This window comes from Pempheris klunzingeri, chromosome 19, assembly GCF_042242105.1.
Source record: "Pempheris klunzingeri isolate RE-2024b chromosome 19, fPemKlu1.hap1, whole genome shotgun sequence".
NCBI classification, from domain to species: Eukaryota; Metazoa; Chordata; class Actinopteri; order Acropomatiformes; family Pempheridae; genus Pempheris; species Pempheris klunzingeri.
Genome location: NC_092030.1, coordinates 4,132,550 through 4,155,592, shown reverse-complemented (window position 1 = coordinate 4,155,592; position 23,043 = coordinate 4,132,550). Strand labels below are relative to the sequence as shown.

Genomic DNA, 23,043 nt, shown 5'->3' with positions numbered 1-23,043 from the left:
TTCCAGATCTCTGCGATTACATTTGTGGCCAAAGCTAAAAAATATGATCCATGTCATAGTAAAGCAAAATAATCCTTTAAGGTCAGGGAAAGATCATTTCATTTCCACGAGATACACACATCTTGGGCGACAAACATGAAACATCATGCTGCTTTCACATTCTCCTTTTATTCTAAGTGACCATGACTGACTTTGGTTTGATCGAAGATGGTCTTTTTCAGATGAAGAATCTCTGGAGCAGCTCTTTCTGTACAGACTGGTGAGGAGATAGTGGCACAGTTGTTGTTAATGGGAGCAACAGGAAAGATAACCTTTTGACTTTAGAGGGACTCTAAACTGACTTAACTCTATAGATGCTAATGTCAGTTCACCACTTTGGGACAGACTCAAATATCTCATAAACTGCTGGAGGGGTTGCTGTGAACTTTGGGACAGACATTCATGTTTCCCAGAGGATGAATTATGATTACTTTGATTGAGTTTTTCATGGAGTGGAAAACTGACTTTTACTCTTCCTTTTGAATTTGGACAAATCAGTGTCAGTTTGTCTGTCAGCATCTGTGTACAACAGGACAAATGTCACATAGTTCACACCAAATTGTTGAGATGTAATGAAATCAAAGAATGGACACAAATTCTCTGTGTTCACATACACAAGGGATAAAGATATAATCAGCCTAATCACATACAATGCTGACGTATCTCATCTGTGAATATACCTCTCCCACCATGAAGCAAAGTCACTGTCACTGATTTGGAGAAGTTGAAATGAAGCAGTGTTTGTTTATGGCAGAAAATGGGCAGGAAATGAAAAATGTGTCACCCCTGTTATTACATCAGGACCTCACCTCCATTTTGCTTTTCTAGTGGGAAGTCATGTGGATGACCTGGTCAGAGCGGCAGGAATGTTGTGTTCTCAGAGTATCAGACTGAAAGGCAAAATGAGTATGAGGCCAGCGTGTCATCATTCATTGTGAAATGGTCACATTTAATGGTTGAAACCTGTCATTGTATATACATCTATAAAAAAGACCCCAGGTACAGGTTACGACATTCTACTGCTAATACATACATTATTATTATTATTAAATAATAAACTTTTTGTTCAATGTTAAAGTTACATATCATAGTTTACAAAATAGGATCAAGGAGAATTAAGCCATTATGAATGTCTGAAAAAAACCAAAAAAAAACTAAAATTCTATACGTGTGTTTTTATTATTTGTCATAAAATAAAAAAATACAATAAAACACATCAATATTCCTTTGAATAACATAATATTGACTGGTGAAATTGGCTATTGAAATGTAAACTGCAAAAAGACATTTATTTATGTTTTTAAAGGCGTCAGAAAGCAAACTGTTTTGTGTTATTGTATTTTACAGCACAGAGCAGAATGGAAAACCAACATAGCTCGTATCAATGTTTCAATAACCAACGTCGTCAATACAAAGTCGAACCAAAACAAATGGGTGGGCAAAGAACTGTTCAGTCTCAAATCCACTTGATTTTATTTTTTTTCATTTTCTACAATCCAGGTCCTCTTTGCCAGTCGCTGAAAGCAGAGTGTAAAGCTAATTGTCTAAATAAGTCAGACTACCGTTACTGAATTCTTCAAAGTGTTAGTCCTCATATCGAAAAACGACTCGCTCCGTCTGTTTGATTCAGCCGCCGGAGTTGACAGATTCAGAGTCTGACTGGGTGTTTTTGTGGCCTCTTTGTTAAATAGTAGGTTTACACAAACAGGAGCTGCAGGGTTCCTCAGATTCGTCCCAAGTTTCATTCGCATGCTGCTTGAGTTGGCATCAAACACACGCATGACGAAGGCAGGCTTCAGGAAGCTCAGTGAAGTGTTTGGGAACCATTTTGTTGGGAGTGGAGTTGAGTCTTTGGCATGATGATTTAGCTGTATGGGGACTGTAACGCAGCCGTACACACAAACACACACAAATGCTCCCAATATGTGTGTGTTTGTCTGTACAGTGTCGCAATTTCAGAGGAAAGTGAATAAAAGGCTAATTGATCAATAAAACAAGAACAAAAAGGTTATGAGGAGATTTTTTTTTGTCATCATAGGAGTTGATTTTGTTGCCTTGAAGAGGAGATTCCCAAACCAAACTGTTGTCTGCCAAACAAAGTCTGCTGTGGCCCATCGAAGCCACCAGGTGGTAACATAAGACTGTTTATGCTGATATTACTGCTGCTGTGATCGTTGCTGCTCCTGTTGATGCTGCTGCTGCTGCTGCCGTTGTTGATGGTGGTTGGTGCCGCTTTCAAAAGTTCTTCTGAAGAATTTCTTTGTCACCATTAATCAAAAATGCTGAATCGCATTATTATCGTCTGATTTCATGTCTAAGTAATCTCGGTGAGTAACTGTGTGATGGACGGAAATGATCAATGCACTGTATCCTTGAAACATGTGCAAAATAGAAAAAAGACCAGCCTCCTCCTCTTCTTCCTCCTACTGCCCTCATCAGTAAGACATTTACATCTGGAGAAAGAGACAGAAGCACAAATAAGGCATCTGAAGCGACAGTTTGTCCATCTTGTTTTAGTCTCTTTACTTGTGAGCTGCAGTAAAATGGACCCTTTGACTGGTCTAATATGTTATTGCAAATACTGATGCATCCATGTGCGAGCAGCATTTTACTGCTGTAGTCAGTTGAAGTGGAGCTAGTTTGAACTGCCTCTTAGAACACTTAGAATAAAGTACAAAAACCCCAAAAGTGTACTTTCGTGCAGTGCTATCTGCCTTTTATATCGTTCACACTTACATGGTATGTTAAGGAATGGAGCGTACACAGAGATTCCCGGTTGGTCTGAGTGTAGTGGAGGGAGAATGGTCTGTTTGGATGGATGCGTTTTTAACATAATCATCCAACTAAACCTGGCGCAGTTCATCCTCAAGTGGTAAAAATGAGCAGCAGCTCAACTGGAGATGCAGCCACGTTTTAATATGATTTGGGTGAAATGTTATTATTGGGATGCTGTTTGTCAGTGCTTCTCTTGTGATCAAATAGTACAAACACCATGTCCTGTTTTCACAGCTTTGCTGTGATGCATAATATTCAGCTATTGAGCATTCATTGTTCAACGTCTACATCTTTGGCAGGACACATACTATTACAACGTGATTTATAGTGTGAAACCTGTAAAATTAATGAAATGGGACAGCTTTGGATTGGATTTTACCTCAATCCCTGTAGGGGTTCTGCAGAAAAATATGAAGAAAGACCCCCTGCTGGGTCGTAAAACAAACTCACGCAATCGTTGTTGCTCTTGTTCTATTAAACATTCTCTTGACATCAAGAGACGTGCATCGACTTGCCAATATGTGCCCAAATGACTGAGTTCATAATCGATGCAAAAATGACGGGTTGTACACTCATTACTAGAGGTGTGTGTGTATGTGTGTATGCTTGCGTGTTTGTGTGTGTGTTCACTCACCACATGAACAGCAGCAGCATTCCTAACAGCAAAGGGGAGAAAAATGTGAGGAGCCTGGCAGCTCTTCCCACTGGAGGTTCAGCCTTTTGTGGTGCGTTGGAGGACGGTATAGGGGAGGTCTTGGTCTCTGGAAAAAACAATCGGAAAACATAATAAGCCTTACTGAGCGCACTTTTCAGCATCCATTCATCGCTGTGATGAATGGACGCTGAAAAGTGCTCATCACACCAGGAAGAACCAAACAGAAAGGAAAATACAGTGCAGAGTGAAATCAATTCTAATCAGCAAGCACAATCAATATGAGACTTGTCAAGGCAGTTATGAAGTGAAGTGGACAAAGAATTCTCATTCATACCGAAGGCGTGGGGCGAGAGAGAAGGATGGAGACGGAGCAAAAAGGATAGATAAAATATGGAGACGGAAATAAGAGAGACGAGGACGAAGGAAAAGCCCCGAGGTTAAGACGGCAGCAAATAGAGAGGGAGGTAGATAAAGGAAAAAAAAACAAAGCAAAAAAAACAGGGTGCATTGTATTGTGCACTGCAGCAGTTAAAGTACACAGTTGATAAGAGATGGACCAATACACACACCAATACACAGGTTTTGATTATACAGCACATAAGCAGATCTGTAGACCAACTCGAGTCCTATTTAGGTCACAAAATTGAGGACTTGAGACTAATTTTTGCTCTTGGCTGCACTTGACTTGAGTCCCTGAAGATGTTACATGACTTGAAATTTGAAAGCAAAAAACATTTATGCCACCAGTTTTGAACTAAAACCCCAGAACAATAAATCAATACATTTGATTGATTTGTTAGGCCGTACTCCTTCAGCTTAATTTGCCTTCAGTGATACTCTCATAAATGTGAATATGCTCAAGTGTGTGGGGCTGATACTATAAAGCTTGTAGCAAACATGAATATGCTGAAAATGAGATGTGTTTAGGGCTTCAGTTTCGTTTTACATTGCATGACAAATGAAAATATCACAGTTTGCTTTATAAAACGAGGCTATTGCTACAGCTGCAGGCAGAACAGTAGATATTAACTCATGCACACTGTTTGCAGCTCAGTCTAGAACCCACAGCGGTTTTTTTTTACTGGAGAGAATATGATTTCCCTCTCCTTCCAATTAATGACTGTAGTGTAGCACTGCGTTGGGAGTGGGGAGATATTAGAAGGAAGCAGCCAGGTGTGAAATAGCCAGAGAGAGTGAGAGAGAACTAGGACACATTTAACATGATCAGCAGCTCAGTGCAATACTTCCTGCCTGCAGCAAAACATTTTACTTTGGAGTGGTGGAGAAAACAAAAATTATGCAGAAATAATGTGATGGTGATGAGGAGAGACAGTTATGGGGTGTACGTTGATCTAACAAGCTAGTTGGGGACAGATAAATACAACGAGACAAGACAATAATGTGACGAGGAGAAAGGACTGAAAAACAGTGACAGGGAAGATAAATAGGTGATGGAGGTGACGGAGGAGAGAAGGAGCGGAACAGGCAGGCAGAGGAGTGAGGGAGAAAATTAGAACGATAGCAATAGTAACAAATAGACCAGAGGAAGAGAAACTGGAACTCAAAGTTTTCTTTTAATAACGTCCTCAGTCTCAGGATAACAAACAATACTGTATGTTTATCTTATTTATGAACAATCATTTTATCTATTTCAACCTCTCTTCTGAGAAACATGGTTTTCATAAGCTAGTTTGGTATGGTGAATACTTCAATACCCATGAGCCTCAATTGATGTTTGCTATGGCGGAGCCAGTCAGAGCTGTAGAAAACAGAAAATGGTTTGTGATTGGAAAAAACAAAACCCAGAGCCACAAACTGATCCAAAATGGACGCAGAATTTAAAAGTGAGCTGACTTAAACTGGTGGATTCGTTTTTCAGATATTTAAAGAGCTTAAGTTCAGCTTCCACTTGCAGACTGCATCTTTAAATGATTGAGTGTTTTCTAACAAAATCCACATTAGTCTTACTTTACTTTACAGTCCTTGTTTTTTATGCACACAAGCTTGTACCTGTGACTTTAATCCAAGTGCTCCAGCGTCAGTCACCTAACATTATGGAGAAAATTAATGAAACTTTATTGCAAGATCCCTAAAAGCTGGAAATAATGCCTCATATTTTAATACTCCATGCCACCTTAATGACATAATAAGCAAGTAGTTTTCCGATGAGCCAGCATGCAGCAGGACCTTAAAGTACCTCAGCAACATTTAGCTCTGGTGGTGTTTGCTTATTAAGCATTTGGATGCATATAAACACACACACTTATTCTTTGCCATGTCTTGAAACAGACACTAAGCATTTATAAATAGTTGTGGACATGAAGGATATTAGAGGTGATATCTAGTGTTGCCTGTTTGGTGCTAGACAGTGTCCAGTTTCTGTCTCACCGAGTGGGCGAGGCAGAAACATATATCTGAGATGGTTGCAACACTAAGGATGGCTGCAACTTTTTAAAGCCTCAGCTGATCTGCTTTTTACTTCCTGGAATGTGGTCGCTAGGCGAATGTCCAATCACTGAGGGTGGGATTTCTAAATGTCGTCTGTCTGTCACCACACTGGTGTGAAATGAGGTTGTCGATGCGAGGAAACAGAACAGACACAGAACTATTTCAGTTCATCTCCATGAAGCACGGGCGGCCTACTACTGCTGGTACATGAACAGAGAAAAAGAAAAGAAATAAATAAATAAAAGAAAGAACAGGAAATGTGGAGGAGGCAACACGGGAGAAAGACAGAGGAAATGGAGAAAGTGTAACCGTGTGTTTAGACTGTGAGCTACACAATCAATAAGTCACAGGAAGTCTGTTCATTTCCTATTCGGCTGAGCAGCCAGGCAATATTGGTCAGTGTGGAGATGTTAACAAGCTGGTCAGCTGAAAAGAAGTTGGCTGAACTTTGTTGTTTATTGGTCCGGTTGTGGACAGGAAATCAGATATTTTCCTAGTTTCCCTGCTGATGGGATTCTGCTTTGCGTACGTCCCTGATGGCGAATGCCAACTGAATAATTATGTGATAGATTTTTGAAGTATTTTCATCAACTTCCTTCATTCAAGACATCACATATTTGAATAATTAATTAACCACCATCAGCTCTCATACATCTTGGTACTTCATGGCTGCTTTCAACATGAGATGGCATTTGTTTTTGGATGAATACACTTGTCCTTTTGGTGTTTTTGTCAGCTGTTCTGACGACAGAATGGGGTTGTATTTGTAGTATTTATTCTATTACTTTCTGGAGCTGTTTCAAGCTGTTTGCATGACATGATTCTTTTGTCTACAGCCATCAGTGTCCAGTTCCTTTTCAGTATGCCAACTCTTCCACCTCAGCTAAACATACTAACTTTTTTTTTTTTTTTCTAACAAAGTTTCCTCCAATATTTCTCATGCACAAATGAAAAATGTGAAGGAAGTATCCGTTGTTTCTTCGTTCTCAAATGCCTTAATTGTAAAGGCCAACAGCCAACCCTGAAGTCACTTTAGTGATATTAATTTATTATTAACTGATAAGTAATTGGGTCTGCATAATGCCACCACACAGATGCAACCACTTATCCAGCAAGTACCATATGTAAAGAAAGTGGCAGAGGGCCAGAGTGAGACCAGTTTAAAAGGTGGGGTGACGATAGGTAGGAGTAAAACAAAGAGTGACTGATCAATAGAGAGAGAGGTGAGAGGAAATGGAAAAGAAAATGATGACTGAGGAGGAGCAAGAGAGACCGAGAGGTTAAAGGAAGAGAGAGAAAGAAAGAGAGAACAGGACAACGAGAGAGGGAAGGGAAGCCGCAGCTGGATCGAGAAGAGGCATGAGGAGAATCCCAATAACCTCCTGTTCTTTCCCTGAGAACAAGAATAATACACTGTGCACCGAGTCAGAGTTTGTTTGTATGTGTGTGTGTGTATACTGCATGCTACCAGAGGGAGGTACAGTACATGTTGTGCATGTGTGTGTGGCACTGTGTATATGTTTGTGTGTGAGGTACTGTTAGAACAGGCTGTGTGTTCTGTGTGTGCCGGTTAGCATGTGTTTGTGTCTTTCCAGGAGCTCGTTCACTGTTGACTGTGTGATGATCAGTGTGCTGTGCTGCTGCTGACCAACAGGAGTCACTGTTGCACTTTAAAACAGTTAAAATCTTTCAGTGGATGAGAGAGACAGACAGGTAGACATTTTTTCTTAGAAAATTAGGTTCATTTTTGGATAGTTCTTCCCGCCTTTGTCCATATTCACCTGCTTTATGTAAAATTCATGTTGCACAGTTGATGAATAAACAGCTTACCAAAGTGACTTTATCAATATTTTGACATACAATGGTGTAAGTTTGGATTCAGGATTTCCAGTGATAACAGGAAGGAATGCTATATAGGTGTGGACTGTTATTATCACTAACCATACGTACACACACATTTTACACTTTGACAGAGACCTGCTATTAGGAGATTATAAATATATAGTGTCACAAAAACATACAGAGGAGGTGGAAGTAGTTTTTTAAGCCCTGATCAGCGTGTGTGAATAAAGCACAACGACCTTCACAATCAGAGGGTTTGGCCAGCCTGTATGTGACCTTTGATACAGATACACTTTAAAACATGTCCATGTTTTTCACTTTTTCAACATGTAACATTTGTGCTTTGCTATTCCAGCGTGGTCGGACATGTACAGAAGAGCGCTCAGACCTGGAATGGAAGTCTTATTGTTCAGGGATCTTCAGCGCGTTAAGAGATTTCTCTTTGACAAGCGAGGCATCCTTGATCTGTGCCACATGCTGAAGGGTTGCTGACTAGATAATTCCCAGACATACTTTTTGTCCTTGTGTGCATTCCAGTACATTCATGCACGTGTCTCTCAGGTGACACAGAAAAGTACAGTAATCTATAATTAATTTACTGTTAAATCATAATTATATGATTTATAATACAAGCATACAAAAACGACAAAGTGCAGTAGTGTTGTACTGTAAATGAGCCGCTCTGAGGTTGTAGCAGAGACGTGAGCATTTTTAAAAAGCTGTTTTTCCCTGAGGCGCTCAGGTCGATGTGTGTTGATTTGTCTGGGGGCTGTTGGATCTTATAGCTTAAACTGTGATAAAAGTTCAAGGCTATCAAACGCTTATAGTGTAATCAATTTAATGATAAAGAAAGTTATTAACCAAACTTAATTTCATACCTAACTGGTTCAGGAAATTTACTGCGTGACAGCCGTGGGCATAACGAATAATGTTAAAAACACGCTATATTATCATCACAATGATTTTTCCATACTTATTTGGATTTAGCCTCTCTTTTATTTTTATTTCTAGAACTTGAACCTTTTAGCCACATTAGCATTGTGACACTGAATGCTGGCAGTTTTGGTCAGCTGTCTGTCTGTCGGTCCAGAATTAAATGTCTCAACAATCACTGGACCGGTAAGAATTAACACCCCCCCCGGATGGATTGTAACCACTTTGGTGATCCTCTGACGTTCTATCTGGTACCATCATCAGGTAAACACTTTGGATGATGACCAAATATCTACAAAAATAATGAGATTGCCATCAGCCTCAGCTTTACTTTGCCTTCAGTGCTATTATGTGAATGCCTGAATGCTAACATGCAAAACATAGCAAAGATGTACTATACTTGCTTAGCATCATCATGTTAGCATTTAGTTCAGAACACAACACTTTTTCCTTTTTATCTCAATGTCTCCATTGTTTGTGGTCTTTTATGTATTTAAACAGATTATTTAAGATAGATATCATTATACAGTGGAATCTTCATTATCAGTTCGGTCAGACTTTTTTAAATTCACATTTTGACTGAATGAGAGTGCTTGTTTAAAAGTCGATATCCTATATGCATTACAAAACCTAAATATCAGAAAGCTCTACAGAAGAACAGTGTGTGGGACCTAGGGGACAATAATAGCTACGGGCTTTAACTGAGGCAGTAACCTACCGGTAGAAAGTTCCACTTCAGTTGTGGAAGTAATCGGCAGAGGGTCTTCAATCCAGGGTGTGGCATGGACAGCAACACTCCAGTCACTCCATGTTCCAATCTCTGTGTCCTTGGCAGCCACCTGTTGACCAGAATGACAGTAGAAAGTAGTAAGTAAATTAGAAGCATGGATATTTATTTATTCATATATGATGTCTGTCCATTTATGGTCTTATTTATCATGTTGCTTTACATACAGTTATTATTGTGGGAACAGAAGGCTCCTTTCCCTAAATTAAAATAAATTCTGGACACAATTCATCAGTGGTAAAGACAGGTCGTATGTCCATCTAATAAGTTTAAAATCCAGCCACCATTTACCCCTCCCAGGAGAAATATTTTGGTGAGCTATTCTGAAATCAAAAGGCTATTGCCATATTTATTGTATATTAACTACTGTTAAATAATAATACAGAATTCAATATGGATTGCATTTGGTCTGCAGTGATCAACTGGGTAAAAATGGAAAGACAGGCGATGTTACCTGGATGATGTATTCCTTCCCAGCATAGGCATCGGTGATGGTGTGGGAGGTGCTGTCCGATAGCTCCACCTAAACAGCCAATAGAAGACAGGATGAGGAAGCCGCACACTTGGGTGAAGTTCATGGAAGATAAGCTACAGTTATGTCTCTTTTATACTAGAGGTCTATTTTTAAACTAGGAAACAAAACAACTACATTTAGAAACACATTTTTGAATGAGTTCTATGGTCTGAGAAGCATGAAATGTACCAACATGATGAATTATGAAAATTCTCAGCTAAAAAAGGCAGTTATGAGGTTCTAAGTCAACGTTCAGTCTGAAAGTCCTGGCCTTCTACCCATACGGCTCTACCCATAAATTATGTGCTCAGTATAGCAATCCTAGCCTGAGCCTTTAATGTTTCATGGTGGCTAGATTCAGCCCAGCCATACAGAATACAATTTTTATTCAGCGCTCATCTATTTACAACACACCTTTCATTATTATTCTCTGCATAGGTCAAATCTTCTGCTTCATCCTCGTGGTGTTTTACACCATACTGCTGACTTGAACCTTGATGCCTCCACAGCCTCCCCACTCCACACATACCAACACTCAGACACACATGCTAAATACCAGAGGCATAATTGATGATTATACCAGAAAGCTTTGGCATCAATGCCACATAATTTTATAACACGATATAATGCATGCCAACATTTGAAAGCCTTTTGTGCACACTTTAATTTGCAGAGCGCAGCAGAGACTAAACTAAATGTTTGAGTCACTGGGGATGCATGAGAGAATGATTTGCTGCTTCTCTGTAATTTATGGTTAGTGTTGTGTGTGTGTGTGTGTGTGTGTGTGTGTGTGTGTGAGCGCATGTTTGTTTGCCTTTGGCCTGTGTCTGAAGGAAAAATAGGGAGAGGGAATGTGTAGCCTTTTCTACTCCTGAAGTCAAATGAAATTATTTAGTGACATGCCTGCTGCCTTCGGTTGCCATCTACCAGTGCAACAAGGCACACACACACACACACACACCAAGTTTTTAAGAACTTAAAATGGTAAACAAATAAAATTTCCCTGTCGTGGAACTAATAAAGGAATATCTTATCATTTTACTTAAAATGATACTTGACCTTTTTACTATGAACTCATGTCTTGTTGTCTTCTGACAACTATCAGCTCATGGACTTTTTGTGGGCTCTGGCCATCGTTTGTATTGGTCATGAATCATTAACACATTGTGCCCACCAAGTTAGTTGTTGGTTGATCTAATCTGATCAAAATAAAACAGATTTGTCGTTCATATATTCTTGATATCTCCAGGGCTGCCAGGAACCGTCTGTGATTTGATGAAAACCCCTCACACCACCATGTAATCTTTGCTGTAACAAAGCTTCCGATCGGAGTTTCCCTTTCAGTTCTTCAGAATGTGCAAATCTGGAGTCGATCCGACAAATAACCCCCTCGTACATCCCCGGCGTCCGTGCTTCCTCTGTCTTCCTGTAATCTCTCTCTCATCGCTCACCCTCTCTGTAAAGTTGACCCTTCTGTTTTCTAACTTTGCCTTGATCTTCACAGCCTCTCTCTATCTGCTCCAATTTTTTGTCTCTCGCCCCCTCTCCCTCTGTTTGAAAGGAAGTTCAGGCTTTATCTGCCTAACTGAGCGCTACATTTGCAGGCTTAATTTCATTAGTGGAATGCAATAACAATGACATCCGAGCATATGTGTGTGTGTGTGTGTGTGTGTTACATGTTCCTGTTGAGTGCTTGGTGCATTTGTCTGGGTGTACTTTAGTATATGTAGTTTGTATGCATGTGCAACCTTTGAGGCTAAATCTTCCACTGTTTATATGTAGTCCAACCAGCGTATCCAACCATAGCTTCTATCAGCATTCCTTGCTGACTCTAAAGTGTGTGTGTGTGTATGTGTGTGTGTCTGCATACGAATGTCTACGGTGTGAAACCTTGTGGAAGTTCAGCCATACACGTACATCTGTTTGATTCCTTGTGTTCTTGTAAATCTGTGCATGTGTCAGTACATGTCTGTTGCTTTGTTGTTTGTGTTTGCAAGGCTCAACTGGAAATGGTGCTTGTGTGTGTGTGGGTGTGTGTGTGTGTGTGTGTGTGGGTGGATGGGTGGGTGGGTGTGTGCGTGTGTGTGGGCGAACGTATGTGAATATATATGGAGAGGTATATGGAGTAAACAGCTTGCAGATAAACATTTCCAGATAGATGGATGTGTTGCTGCGATGCCAAGTGGCTAAACAGGGAACAGTGAAAGCAGCACTTAATATCACATACTGGGGAGATGGTGGAGGGGAGGGAGGAGGGAGGCACTGAGAATGAGGGAGGGAAGAGGAGAGATAGATAGACGGAAGGAAGAGGTGCATTTTGGAGATGCTTTTGTAATCGTTGCCAAAGAAAACTGTCATATCATTCACACTCCAAGACCAAGCCTGTGCCGGGTGGCAGTGGTGGTGAAGTGATGTATATTTACTTGTTGCTCTCTTTCTCTCTCTCTCTCTGTTTATGTTTCACATGTGTCTGTATGGCTGATGTATTGTAAACTAAGCTGTTTGGAGCTATAAAGAATAAGTGAGTTTTGCAGTGTGCATAAAATGTAACCCATGGGAAAGCTGGCACACATACTAACACATTGCCACCCCTAACACCCAAATATTTACCTTACTATAATCATGTTCCATTGACTCAGTGCATTATATATGCTGTACTTACAAATCCCAAAATATAACATAATAATGATGATATTAAAGACTACCCAATGCGCCAACCACAAAGTGGCCTATTTTGAGTTAGTAATGACCATTCACTGTCCTCACTCTGAAGAAATGTCCTCATGCATAAACATCAAGTATCTGTTCACTGTAAACAGCGTATGTGAGCAGGAATGTCTGATGTTAGAGAACATAAGATGGCCTGGTATCATTGCAGGGATCCAACACAAGAAGCAGCACACCTGGATTTTCTATGTGAACATGCATGAAAATGCAAATTCATTGTTGCTTCCTCCTTAAACCAAAGTTCCACAGCTTCACAGCAAAAACCTCGAACCACAGAGGCTGTCTGTTAAGACTCAAGGAGCATTAAAAACTGGAGCTGTTGAATAAACATTTTACTTGGCTCAAGATTCAATGACTGCTATCAAATTTAGACAGCTAGCCCTCTTAGTTAGAGCAACGACTTTGCCAAAATAATTCTGAGAAAGAATATCTGAAAAGCAAAACAGACAGTCTAGTCTGTGGTTATTCTAACCAGCACGAGCTATCTTACACTGCTAATACTGACTTTTCACTTTGACCTCCAGCTAGTTAGCCAGCTTGGTAGCAAGAATGAACTGCCTAAGCTGAAAAGAAAAAAAAGGGAAGTGAGAGTGGCATCAAAACAAGTGCTATTGAGAAAAATGCTGCTATGGAATAAGCACAAACTCCTATTAAACTATGTTAGGAATAATAAAATAAGAATGAAGTCACATTTCATAATAATGAGTTGTTTTAATAATTTCTTAAATTAGTGTTTCATGTATGTTTTACACAATTTATTTGTGTGATTATTCATTTCATAATTAGTTGTTTACTTTACTTGATACTGATCACTCATGGTACATTTGAGATATCAAACTGTAATCCTTCAATGCATTCATTTTGTGAAGATGTGTCATGTTGTACATATATTCTCTAAAGCTGCCTCAACTACTATAAAATGCCTTTTGAAGCTATGGATTTTATCTGTCTATGTCTTTACAGTTTATAAAATAAACTAAAATAGATGAGTGATTAACTATCTCAGACAGTCTTAATGCAAAATATTCTGGTTCACTGCCAAGATACAACACTTACCCAAACTCAAAAAAAAGAAAGACTGAAAGTGGGGAAGACAAGGAAGAGAAGCTTAGAAATTCGCTCAAACACACAGCTTAGTGCGACAATGCACACACACACACACACACACACACACACGCACACACTCCTCAAGAGTCTCTCCACAAATCCAGACAATGCGAGGGGCAGAGAGAGGAGATGTGAACATTCCTCAGGGATTGCATGAGGAGCTGTGAGAAAAAGAAGTGACCCTTTACTTTTCACACATCCTTTTTTTTTCCCTTTTCCCATCCTCTCCTTCCCTCTCTCTCCTTTGTCTCTTAACTCCTATATTCCTCTTTCTTGTGCCTTCTTTAATCATTTTTGTATACTGTACTTGTGTTTACTGTTGTGCAACCTCAAATAACTTTCCCACTGGAATCAATATGGTTTCATTTCAACAAATATAAGTTTACTGTGATGTTGCAGAAAGGCAAAGAAACAAAGGAACTCCAACTGACCCCTATGATTACCACCAATGGCAGGTCATACAAGGGGTCCAATAAGCTGAACAAAATGACATGAAATATTCTAATTACAACTTGCATCTGAGGGCTGATATCTGTTAGCGTATGAGTTGTCGTATACTGTTATTTATAGACATATAGGTTGTGGGAAAAAGCACCATACAAACAGCTCAGAGATGGGAAGGATAATGAGATAAGCAGAACAGTAGGAAGAAAACAGGAAAAAACATGTATAGAAATAGAGGAATAGACAGGCAGAGAAACAGAAAGATGCAAAAAAGAGACAGTCAGAGAAAGCATAAGAGAGAAAAGCAGAGAGAGGGAGACATGGAGAGAATTGGCGTCGGTGGTCAGATCTAATCCAGTGAGCATGTCTGTTGTCCTGGAAAGGAAACCCAATTATATGGCACTTCCACTGGCCCGATGGCTCTGTGTGTGTGTGTGTGTGTGTGTGTGTGTGCGCACTGAGAAGGTTGGTCTCATTAGGTTGACTGACAGCTCCCATTTTTCCGCCGCGCACTCCTCCCATTTGAGAACGCACACACACACAGAAACACCGAATCCAGCGGTAATTTCTCACACAGTATTTCCCTCTGTGAAGCCCCAATCGCCATAGCAGCAATTACTGTAAAAGGAAGCTAAACCCCTCAGCCAATCAAAAACCCCGAACTACACCTTGCATCCTTAAAAAGCAAGTGGTAGTTTCGACAACACAGCGGCTGAGGTGTCTCTCCATTAACTCTGGTTCATGCTGTCATGCCGGCGTGTCAAAAATGTCAAACATGAACATGTCATTATAGATAGAACTTGAATCAGAAATCCTCCACTTTTCCCTTCTTCCCCTTCTGTAACAAGTCTAAAACACTTTTGTCATGGTACCAAAATGTACTTTTTTTCTGTGCTCATATATTTTTCATTGAGTAAATAAAAAAAATATATGAGAAAAGAAAAAAAAAAAAACCTTGGCGACCTGCCCAGCCTGTACCCTGCTCCTCGCCAAGTGTGAACTGGGATAGGCACCAACCCCCCCGCTGCCCCTGCACAAGATAAGTATAGAGAATGCACGTATGGATGGATGAATTTTCTTTTCTTTGTCAGTGAGTTCTGCATTTATATGGCTTTTTTATCCTGAGAACACTGCAGAGCGTGTTAAACGGCTCACATTAACCCACTCACACACTTTCATCCACCACTGACTCGCACACTGGAAGCAGACTTGAGGTACTTAGAGACACTTCAATGTGCAGTTAGAGGGAACCGGAGACCAAACCCTCATCTTTGTAACTACACGCTCTAGCCTTTACCACGACTCTACCTGTCATTGCTTCATTTTGTGATAATTTAGCTCTGGCAGTTGTGTTTAATAGAAATTAGGAGGTTACTTGGCTGGGTGTATGAAATTACAATATATTTGTTGTTTTCAAATCAGCTGATTTGACAGCGACTACTTCTTAAAGCTTTGAATACTATGCTGTGTTCGAGTGCTGGACAGAAAGTCGGACATCCGGGACGTCTAAGTGGCTGTTAAACCATGTGGTGTTTTGTAAGACAATAAAACTAATGAGGCAAATGACAAATATGCTTAATTGTTATAGATGATGTTGTGTAAAAGCTGGAGAGACAGATATGAATTAACTAAAAGGATGAAATCAGATGGTATTTCCCTCTGAGGCCCCAATCGCCATGGCAGCAATTACTGTAAAAGGACACTGACCTCCCCAGCCAATCCAAAATCCCAAACCACAGGTCGCATCCTTAAAAGAATGTGATAGTTTCGACAAAACAGCAGTGGAGGTGTCTCATTAGCTCTTGTTCATGCTGTCAGTGCCGGCATGTCAAAAATGTCAAACACGAACATGTCATGAAAGATAAAGTTTGAGTCAAATTTTCGGCCGCTTTTTTCACCCCCCCCCGGCCCGTGTTGCTGCCCACAGAACGATGCGTGATAAAGCTGAAGCTGACAGAACAGGATGAGTGGTGAAACGGCTGTACAGTGGCTAAACCTCAGCTCTCCAAAGACAGCTGGCACCGCTCACCAGAAATTGTTGCCTTTGGGCAAAACGAAATCCTACAAATGTTTCACAAATGCCTCCGAAAAGTGTAATGTTTGGATACACTATGACCAACCAAAGGCTAAAAGGCAACCAATGATGACAATTTGTCCTGGGCAGAATGCGTTTTCCCATCCAGTAAGCTACTGGTTTCTGTTTGTTCAGGGTTTAAAATAATAAAGATAAAACTTCCATTAATCAGTAATTCAACACAATAAATATGGGCTTTTAAATCTCTTCCTTGCTATCTTGTTTTTTCTGGGAACAATCCGTCTTGTTTGTTAAATGTTTTTATCAATGTTCATTCTGTCAGAACTTTGTTGGCCATGTGACACAAGCCCCTAAGATGAGGTCCATACAGTGTGTGTGTGTATATGTCTATGTGTGTGTGTGTGTGTGTGTGTGTGTGTCCTGACATCTCAGAGCAGATATGAGTATGTGTCTGACAACCCCAGGATTGACACGGTGATATAGAAATCAATAGAGGCTGAGGATCGGGCAGTGGCCACATTTATCTTCATTCACCCTTACGCAGTAAGACCTCCAAAGCACCACAAATAGTAAACAGTGAAAAATCCCAACTGCAATCAGGGAAACACACACAGAATAAGAAAACTCTTTCTGTGATGTTTGATATATATGACACCTCTTTATATAATGTTGTTTATATAACACCCTGGCTAAAAGAATGAGAACAATCATTAAAATTATGTACTGTACATGTCATTCCTATTACATTCTGTTAAAATTGAACAAAATCCAGTTAAGCCCATAACAGACCTACTGTATGTATCTATCTCTGTGTTTGTGTAAATGTAAAGAATACAACATTAATGTATTTTGACAGCACGGGTAAATGATGATGACTTTCATATGTGACAGAATTGAATCTATCCTGTGTGTGTGTGTGTGTGTGTGTGTGTGTGTGTGTGTGTGTGCATGCAAGAAAGATGGGGTTTGATAAATGATCTGTCTGTGGCAGTGTCCTTTAGATGGGATGTTTTCCCCAAACAAGGTCTAAACATTTATCATGTGCACCCATAGATACAAATGGATGTCTTGAGGGATGGATGGTTAGATAGCTGGCTTAATGCATGGATGGATGGATGGATGGATGGATGGATGGTTGGATGGATGGTTGGATGAATAAGTGGGTGATGGTGAAACCACGGATTGCTGAGAGAGGGGGAAAATGGCAGCTAGTGAAAGAGCACCATGGGAAGGTAAAAAGGAAACAAGGTGGTGGGACTAGTGGCGAGATAAAGTGGGAAAAAAGATGAAAAGGAGGGAAATCAGAGGCACTGTGTAGCTTTCATGACATTCAGTGTCAGCTTGAGCTGAATAACCTCTTATTCAGCGTCAATCTGCTTTTCTTTTGGCATATTAATAATGTCGCTCACAAAAAAACCACACAAAACATATGCACACTGTTATCCACCGCACGCAAAACCATGGAAAATGTGCAAAATCATAAAAGGAGAATGCAGAGAAAATTACACAAGCACACACATTACATAAATAGAGTATATCTGTGCAAATCTACTACCATTATACAAACAGGGCTCCTGGCTCACTATTGATTCATCCATTCAAGTGGTCTGTGGGTGAGAGTGACTTTTGGCAAACAAGCAAAGACCATTATGTTATGGACAGAGAGAGAGAGAGAGAGAGAGAGAGGGGGACAAGGGTGCTGGTAGATGAGTAGAGATAGAAAAGTGAAGCAATACTGATGAGGGAATTAAGACACAAGGAGAGAAGAGGATGAAGGAGGAATACAAAAAAGAGGACAGGAAAATGATGGAGAGAATGAGGGAGAGCGGGCGAGGGTGGGGGGAGAATGAGGGAGATGGATGATGCAGCATGTCAGACAGAGGGACAAAGGAGGAAAAAAAATGTGGGATAATAAATGAATGAAAGGCTACGCTGTGTTGGCGAAGTGGACAGAGACTAAAGGAGGAAGAATTTTAAGTCCACCTCCCCTCGCTGCTCCAGCTGCTTCATTTATTCTGTCTCTCGGTTGCTCTTTTTGTGTCTCTTATATCATGAACATTTCAACATCTGTACTTTTCTGCCTTCTGTCCTGTATGTATGAACAGTACGTGTGGGACAGAGCCTGGACAGCCTGCAAATTAGGGCTATAGTATCTGAACTTCTAAGACTTTTCGGCAGACTTTTAGAACATTTAGTAATGTCTTAATGAGATGGAAATGTTTGGTTGCGTGCTATTTGTACATGTGTTAGATGTCTGTTCACATAGTACGGATAATTTGTGACTGTGTGTGTTTTTTCTTTTCAAACTCTCATGCATATGCATGCAAGAGCTCATGGATAGCATCTGCATGTATATGAATCTGTAATTAGAAGAAGAAGAACGTGTGTATATGCCTACCAGCATTTAAGAGTGTGTATGCATCAGTATGTGGATGTGCTCATTTCTGCCTGTGTATGGGTGTTTCCATGCATGAGCGTGTCTGCGTGGAGTGTGTTTTCAGTCGACGAGTTGAGCATCATCCCCAAAGGGCAATTACAGCACAGCAAATTCAGTTTCAAACCACAAAGAGAATATTGAGCAATCTGAAATTGTTCTTATCACAGTTACTGGACCATTTCTTTAATTGCAGTGAGTCTGGGTTCATGTCTCAGTGAAGGGCGCGTGAGGTGGAATGGAAACAATTCAACACAAAGCCATGGGAAACAGAACAATTCACTGAATGTTTACAGGCATACAGATGTATTCTCACAAGTCAAGTCTTTCGCGCCTTTGATAATTAACTCTCAATTACAGATTATGGCACAGACAAAGTGTTGCGCAGAGATTCCTTGGGAAAAGAAAATCACAGCTTCCCTACTGAACTACAGGAGACTGGCTCGCTGTTATGTGTCAGACTCTTTCAAAAGAAGGAAAAGACATCAAAATCTTTATGGTGTGGATGATCACAGTACTCAAAGATCAAATTAGCTTTTTTGATTACTTGCCTAACGATACCTGACATATAGTTTTGCATCATCTGATTTGTTTCAGTTGAATCCTGTAGCACACATCCCTTTTCTGGAGCAGGGACACACGCAGGAAATCAAACTGTTGTGCGATGATGAGAAGATGTATGTCAAGATGGAAGTGACATACATTTCCTGTGTGCTGCCCTTTAAGTTGTGAAACTGAGCTTGTTGTGTCCCACCTGCTTTACTGACCATCCTCAAATTCTTGTTTTTTAGTTTTTGTGCGAGCCAAAGGATATCACACCAGGCACAACATTCTGTTGTCTATATTTTATATATTGTAGTTATTACAAAAATGCACACCCTGAAATAATTTAACATCTCACACTATACACTAAGCCTCTGTTAGTTACTTTTCTTTCATTTATCTGATCAGATTTGCAGATAATTCAGTGACTCATTATCAGAATAACTCAGTTTTTCTATCTGTGGTCATGTCGGTTACTTACAGGTAAAAGTCTCTATTGCCCTTCTCTAATGGTTGTGTTTCAGTTAAGTCTAAAATCTCTCCCTCTATCTATTTCACCCACTATCTTATCCCTTAACATATTACAGGGTTTGCCTTGAACCCTTCATTTACCTTCCTTTAATGTAAAACACCTTGTAACTGATAGCTTCTAAAACTTTACTTTCAAAGTAACTTCTCATGTTCCCTTTTTCTTCTCTCACACCCTGAGTCTGCTCACAGTGTGTCTCACACTTTGAGCCATTCATCTATCTATTTGAGACGAACGTTGCTCCATACATGTAATCATGCTCCTCTCCATACCTCTGATCCACCGTCTAGTCTCAGTTTTTATAATAAAATAATATGTTCTCAGCTGCATAGGCTTTATTTCACATTACGGCTTTTTCAAATGCAATAAGCACTTCGATTCTTTTCCTCAATCTCGTTCTTTGTCGCTCATCCAAGGATATGCACGAGTCTACATTATCTTTGTCACCCCATAATTTACATCCAAATGCTTTCATGTATCCATGAATGTCTATCTCGTTTATATATACTGCTTCTTTCTCTTTATTGTATCTACCCGAGTCTGCTATCCATTAACATTTTTTTGCTTCTCTGATGCACTCCATTCATCTCTACTTCAAAACTTCCCTCATTTCCCTCCTTCTGTCTGAATCTCCATCACTCTAAGTATCTGGGCCAGTCATCCCTTCATTCCCCAGGAGGATGGATGGCTCCTCTCAAGATCAGTCCGATCAAACCATCGCTTTCACCTCTTTCACTTCTGACTCAAACCACATTTAAATATGTTATATGAGAAAGCCATTCTCACCCAGCTCTGCTGTCTCTCCACATTAAAGGTAAATTACTCAGCAATACTAACCACTGTAATTAGTATTTAACCTTTAAGGCTACAAGTACATATGAGGCCAATAAACGCTGTATCTTTTTTCGGAAACCTCATTAAACTCCATTCAATGATTTGTGTTATGGCCTGCATGGGCTGAATTAGAGAGATAGAGCTGGAGATGTACCTTAGTTTAGTGCATTTCTTGATGTCAGTCAAACAGTCTGCACATGTCCACGCTGTCCTACAAAGAGGTCTAATAAGTTTGGTCTATTAATGTTGCATGACAGGTGCAGCATTAATGTGCGGCAAAATAAAAGGCAAAAAAAGTCTTACCCAATTAACCAGACACTTTAGTTTATTTAACACCTCAATATTTAACACCAGCAGTTCAGCAAAAAATGCATTACAGTAATCTAGTCTACTGGAAATAAACTTATGAACCAGCTTTTCAGAATCTGACTCTGACAGGAAGAATCGAACTTTAGATATATTTCTAAATTAATAAAAGGCAGTCTTGGAGATACTAGATTTGTGCCCCTGTAAGTCAATATCAGATTCCAAAATTGCACAAATTTTTGGCACACTCACAAGGTTTTACCAACAGGGGAGTTTAAACAGAGTGAATCTGGTAACTCAAAGCCTTGGAACCATGGGAATTTACTGGGCTAATGTAAATCTATGGAGCATAAACAAATCAAACAGCAGTGCACCAAAAGCTAGCACATATGACCATAAAGACTTATCTGTTGGTTGCTACTTATTTCTATTAAAACTGACCTGTTGCAAGAACATTCATCAATCAAGTTGGCATAATCCTGATAGTTGGACTAAATCGAGGTTGTTATGCACATACAAATTCCATAAACATGAATCAATTCATTCAATTATTCATCTATAAACCACTTTCTGTTAACTGTCTGACAACACCTAATAAAAGGGGCAGAAGTTCAACAATAAAGTGTTCACAGGTCCACAGGTGACGGGTTCAGAATTCCCATCTGACTTCAGCCCATCTGAAAACCATACTGACTGCTACAAAATTAAAACCATGACCAAGGAGACATTCATCAAAGACCACTGCGAAAGCGGAAAACCCTGCAGTTTTCAGCTGTCATCAACTACATTTATGTAATTTTCAAATTACGTGTTCCTACCCAATCCAAATATTGACTTAAGGTTTCCCACCTTTCACGTCATGCACCAGTTCACGTATTGATTGATTAGTGGTGAGGGTGAGAAGGGAAACTGAGTGTGTGTGCCGGGTTTAATCATCTATTTATACCACAAAGATCTGAGGACATTATTATACTGTCCTTCATTCCAACTGCTGTGTGTGTGTGTGTGGGACAGAGACACATAGAGAGAGCGGGAGGGAGGGAGGAAAGGGGGGGATACGGACTGTGAATACAATCTAGCCCAGATCACTGTTAAGGGTCATAGAGCAGCGTAATTAGGAGAATTAAAATCAAGGATGTCTTCAGGGTTTACTCATCTCAGATGCATTTACATCTTTAGTTTATCCTTGGTGAAATCAATGCCCTAAAATGATTCTCAATACTGATATTTTACTGGAGTAAAAGTCTCCACAATGGTACAATGGTTCAAACCAAAGGGAGTGAACTGCTGTGATATTAAAAGAAAAGATGGGAGGAAAACAATGGAAATACTGACGGAGCGAGGTAATGACATGGACAGAGACACTTGTTGAAGGATGCTTACAGGGATGGAAAGAGTGAGAGAAAGAATGAAAAAGAACGTGTCCATAATTCATATGTGCGTGTGTGTGTGTGTGTGTGTGTGTGTGTGTTTCCATGTGCGGTAACCCAAGTTCTTGGAACAACACCTTTGCAGACCATTGACGTGCATGATAATAACACTGCATAGGGAGCTTTCATCCCAGGAACCCTATAGCTGACACATATGCTTTTACTCTACAAACCCTAAGGGAACTGAACCCACAAGAAATAGTGAGATACAGTAACATACACCAAAGAGGCTGAAAGATTATGTCTGTCTGACCAGGGATCAAACTGAAACAGCTACAGGTTGGACCATTACACTCATACCTCAACAAATTTGTAGTTTTTTTCTGTATCTTAAAAAAATCTGTATCTTTAATTAACTAAAGGAAGAGCAAGAGTAGGATTCATTTCTAAAGTTGCAGAAGAAATGGAAGATAAGCTAGAATACAGATTTACCATTTTCTTTTGAGAAATACGTTTGCAATGAGGTGAAACTCATGAAACCAGTCTGCTGTATGGAGGAAAGTTTTTGTCTTTAGAACACCACTTTCAGAAAACAGATAAGATGTGCTCACTAAAGATTTCAAAGGATAAAAAATGCATCATACTGTCACAAGTGTCAGTGGTGACTTATAGCTTTTGATAATGGAGATGTATCTGGACAAACTCTCCACAACATTTGGCT

General features: G+C 39.9%; 1 protein-coding gene across 1 annotated transcript in view; it reads right to left on the bottom strand.

Moving 5' to 3' along the window:
- Window positions 1-1,040: 1,040 nt before the first annotated feature.
- The window catches only part of cntfr (ciliary neurotrophic factor receptor), a 121,806-nt gene continuing 99,803 nt past the window's right edge, over window positions 1,041-23,043 (bottom strand). Inside the window, exons 6-9 of the mRNA XM_070850680.1 lie at window positions 9,934-10,002; window positions 9,411-9,531; window positions 3,449-3,575; window positions 1,041-2,492 (exon numbers count right to left, since the gene is read on the bottom strand). Coding sequence (XP_070706781.1) covers window position 2,492; window positions 3,449-3,575; window positions 9,411-9,531; window positions 9,934-10,002 — 318 coding nt within the window. The 3' untranslated portion in view covers window positions 1,041-2,491. The remainder of the gene's footprint in view (window positions 2,493-3,448; window positions 3,576-9,410; window positions 9,532-9,933; window positions 10,003-23,043) is intronic.